This window comes from Priapulus caudatus, unplaced genomic scaffold (assembly GCF_000485595.1).
Source record: "Priapulus caudatus unplaced genomic scaffold, Priapulus_caudatus-5.0.1 Scaffold167, whole genome shotgun sequence".
Classification (NCBI taxonomy): domain Eukaryota; kingdom Metazoa; phylum Priapulida; class Priapulimorpha; order Priapulimorphida; family Priapulidae; genus Priapulus; species Priapulus caudatus.
Window position 1 is genome coordinate 157,047 of NW_014577228.1, and position 4,456 is coordinate 161,502.

The 4,456-nt window shown below is 41.2% G+C and overlaps 2 protein-coding genes across 3 annotated transcripts in view; both read left to right on the forward strand.

Annotated features, from left to right (window-relative positions):
• Positions 1–2,696, forward strand: part of LOC106806548 (60S acidic ribosomal protein P2-like) — an 11,028-nt gene extending 8,332 nt beyond the window's left edge. Inside the window, 3 exon segments of the mRNA XM_014808524.1 lie at positions 1,176–1,258; positions 1,261–1,269; positions 2,467–2,696. Of these exon segments, the coding sequence (XP_014664010.1) occupies positions 1,176–1,258; positions 1,261–1,269; positions 2,467–2,604 (230 nt within the window). The 3' untranslated portion in view covers positions 2,605–2,696.
• Positions 2,697–3,862: 1,166 nt separating this feature from the next.
• Positions 3,863–4,456, forward strand: part of LOC106806567 (protein NipSnap-like) — a 7,660-nt gene continuing 7,066 nt past the window's right edge. For both annotated transcript variants that reach the window (XM_014808559.1, XM_014808560.1), the window contains exon 1: positions 3,863–3,966. In XM_014808559.1, the coding sequence (XP_014664045.1) occupies positions 3,890–3,966 (77 nt within the window). In that variant the 5' untranslated portion in view covers positions 3,863–3,889. The remainder of the gene's footprint in view (positions 3,967–4,456) is intronic.

The following is a 4,456-nucleotide window of genomic DNA, read 5'->3' on the forward strand; positions in this document are numbered from 1 at the left end:
TTTGTAGGGTGAGTCCTAGGGTTGAGATAGTGTCATCAGACATAGAATATGGGCACATATAAGCCGCAGATTGGCAGAAAAATGGGTTAACATATTTCAAAAATTTCCGGGGCATGCTCCCCACACCCCCCAGCACTGGCATGCGCTACGGCACGCAGGCCTGCCTGCGCAGGCAGAGTTAATTTCGCCGCCGGACCGCTATGCGCCGATCATCCCCGGCACTCCTCGTACGGATTCTACGCCCCTGTAGGTGTGTGTGCGCAGCCCCGCATGTATTAGCTACCTCGCTGTGGTACATTTGAGGAAAGCCCTGGAGAATAATTTCGCCGCGAAAGTGGAAAAAGAACGCCTGGAACAATGAAAAAGTAAGCCCCCGAAATTTTGGGGTTGGTTGCAAAAAGAGCCCCGGAAAAAAAATTATTAATTTTTTCACCTGGAAAGAGGCTAGGGGTTTTTGATATTAAACAAATTATGCAAATAGGTAGGTTAAATGCAATTTATGCAAAAACTGCCGATAACAAACAGTCTGTGGTGCACCACTCATCTGGTTCCGTTTTACAAGATTCATTGACCAAGTATCTTTAATGTCAATATGTGGTTTATTCCTGCCTCCAGCTCATGCCGATAAAGTCATGGTCTATATTAGAGTAAAAGTTTACAAAACTATGTCGGAATGCAGCATAAAATCGTATTTATTTGAAGCCGATTGCTACAGAAGCGGGCTATAGCGCGCTCATCTACCGTCACAAATTTGTTTCATTTGTTTATAATTACTTATTGCGATTATACAGATGGCAACGTGTGCTACCTACCGCCTAGAAAAACTGCATACGAAGAGTAACACTTCCAATGTACCAACCAAAATTTGCCTTTGACAAAATTGTGTTATGGGCATGGAGAAACACATTGCACGGTGGTACAATAGCAGGCTACGGAGATAAGCGTATCCTCTCAATCTTACACCCGTTTACACCATCAGGAGCTCCGCTTTATAGGCAGTTCATAAATCTGAATATTATAAAAACGTTATTTGTGGTGAGCTACAGTGTCATGACACTTTCATTTATTTTATAACGAATTTACTCTGCTTCTCCATAGGAGTTATTATGTATTTATTGTTAAATTAGTATTATTTGCATTGCAAGAAAAAGTCATGTAAATGTTCATCTTTTAGGGTCGGAGAAGTTGCAGTCAGTGCCATCTGGAGGCGGAGGGCTCCTGCTGCCGCCGCGCTGTGGCAGGTGCCAGGAGGAGCTGGCAAGGCTGAGGGTAAGTTGGGCGGCATATATTCCTTGGAGAATAATTCGTAGTAAGAAATTATATCCGGCATATTAGAAGCAAATAAAAAAGCAATGTGTTCCCAGGTCAAAATTTTAAGCGTACTTTCTATGAGTGTTGAAAATATGAACTGCATATATCTTGAGTAAAAAGACAGTTGTGAGAAGTGATCCTGTCAGGCAGGCCAGGATTTCAAAGTGTAGGCACGACTATCGCAGGAAGCGGTGGGAGGCGGCCACCATCGTTGAGCGCGAGCGTAACAAGAAAAGTTTTGGGTTTGTGGCAAACCACAAGAATGGCCGGAGAAACGCCTTCCCGAGTGTTCATTCTGGTTCCCTGGCCTCCTTGCTAACTTGAGACACCCTCATTCAATATGCACTTTTGAAACCCAAAAAACAGCAAACGAGTTAAAATAGTGTTACGAACGAGTTAAAATGTTAAAAAACTGACAAGATCGGATCCTAGTCTTTTTCGGCGGGTAGAGTGTTGAATGAAACGGCACGTGATAGAAATGACAGCCTAGATGACAGAAGAATAGGTCACCTAATTTAGCCATATTCTTGCTACGTTCATTTCAATAGTTTTTCCTGTCTAGACTCTTAAACTCGTCCAGCAAGCTTATGGATTTGAATTATGGGTGTTTTAAAAAAAAAGATAACTTGGCCAAAAAAAGTGTAGGCCCGGGCCTACAGTGCTACATACTGGCTACGCCCCTGCCTGTACATCTTATGTGTGCAGCAGTGTTGTAGTCGAGACCCTCCCCCCCACCCAAGTCCGAGTCCAGTTTTGATTAAAAAAAGGGGGGGGGGCACAGACTGACAAGGCCACTCACTTCTATGTATGTGTTTGTTCAAAAATGGGGGTGTCTCCTGCCCCCTGGATCTGTCACTTGTTTGTATTAGGTAGGAGTTTTAGTTTTAAATTCTTGTAAACTGCGTGTTTACAATATGTACAGTTATGTACTATAGTGGCCTCGAGCCGGCCTCAACCCGAGTCCGAGTCCGAGTCATTGCACTCCGAGGCCAAGACCAAAGAAACCGGCCTCAGGACCTACAACACTGGTGTGCAGATATTGCACATGGTCACAACTGTCAATAATTACTGCTTACACATCCTCGCCTGTAATGTAGTTAATAGGGATGCTGTCTACCAAGCAATAATGCGTATAATGCCTTGTCATTTCAACAGAAGCAGCTGAGGAGGCAAAGAAACCCCCGTCCGAACCAGAAGAGTCTGATGATGACATGGGATTCGGTCTTTTTGACTAAGCGTCGTCGCTGTGCATCTGGTGTAGTCTGCCCTTGCTACTCACATCGCTTCCAATAGGCAAGAACGTCGCATTGTCGCGCTGTCAGCATCTGCTTTCTAATTCCCTGATGTCGTATTTCGTAATAAATATGTAACGTCGTGGACCAACACACTGCATTTTTTTTTAATTTCATCCTGTCTGTCTCATGTCACTAATATCACGTATCATATTGCACTGCTTAGGGGGAGACAGGTAACAGTGAATAGTAAGAACGGCTCTGCGGCAGAGAGAAGGTTATTGAATCTCTTGGTGGGGTACTGTAACACTGTTAGTTAGTAACCGGTGGGGCTGCTACAAATAATGACCTACTTTAATGACACAGTTGGAAGTTTCATGAATTACTTCTACATTTATTAATAATCAATCCATTATAAGCATTAGGATATCAGAATGATATAGTACACGCGTTTTCGTTTCTCTACACTATGTAAGTGTAGGGTAAATTTTCGACTTGTACAGCCACATTGCATTAATGTCAGTAGTATACCTATTTATGTTTCAAAACCATAAAATAGATACATTAGCTATCTTCAGCACTATACTATACACTACATGAAGTGAGAGCATCAAAAACAAAATCGTAGAGGAAGGAAACATGAGTCATGGATTTATTATAAGGTATCACTCAGAGCTCTTACTTGAACCTGAAAAATGCACGAGAAAATACATTGTACAGGATAAATACATTTATCAGGCAAACTGGTGTGCATACACGCGCAGTTCGCGCGCAGAGGGAATATCATTGTTACGTCAAATATGACGTTCTCGCGCCATCTATCCGTAGAAATAATTCATGCGCACATTGTATGTTGTGTGTAACCGTAAAATGAATTATTAAAGGTATTATAATACTCTAAATTCTAAAACGTATTTAACGCAGAGGGGAATTAATATAATTACAGTACCTATACAGAACAATATTTACTGGATAAGGTTGGTAAAGGTTTGGCCATGAAATTCCCATCCTACACTTCGAAGTATGTATTTCAATAATGTAGCAGCGATTATGATCAAATATGACATCCTCGCGCCATCTATCGGTAGAAATAATTTATATGCGCACATTGTATGTTATGTGTAACCGTAAAATGCATTATTAAAGATATTATAATACTCTAAAACGTATTTAACGTAGAGTGCAATTAATATAATTACAGTATCTATACAGAACAACATTTACTGGAGAAGATTGGTAAAGGTTTGGCCGTGAAATGATCACCTAGATACAATGTGCGCATATGAATTATTTCGACCGATAGATGGCGCGAGGATGTCATATTTGATCAAAATTGCTGCTACATCATGGCAGCCCCCGTAGCTGCTTCTGCGAAAGCAGTTTCGTCTCTTTTATGTGGGTATTCTACTATTAATCTGTCACGGTGAGTTGGTGTGATAGTATGTTTAAATATTAAAGTTACAGTAGTGTCAGTAAATCTAAACCTAATACTGATTACATTCTAACAGGAATAAGTTTAGGCGAAGGAGAAATGGAGGTCATCAATTTAGGCCAGAAACATCACATTCACAACAAAAACAAACAAAAAACAAATTATGTATCCAAGTTTTGCGATGCACATACATAAAGATAATATATATAATATGTATTCTAATACTTTTATAATACAAACGTATGGGTATGCCAAAGCCATAGAAATATGTAGACGTAGTATTACTATTAGTAAACAATCCGCTATTGCTGAAACACTGAGACGTTCTTAGACTTATTCCGGTGTGGACACACTAGGCGATTTTTCATGCAATCCAGAGAGACATGATACAAGATTGCGTGGCACAGCTTTGCTGTTGATCCTAAGCGCTGCGCGCGGATGAGACGCGAAGTTCCGCGGGATATGCGCACGCGACCGCGGG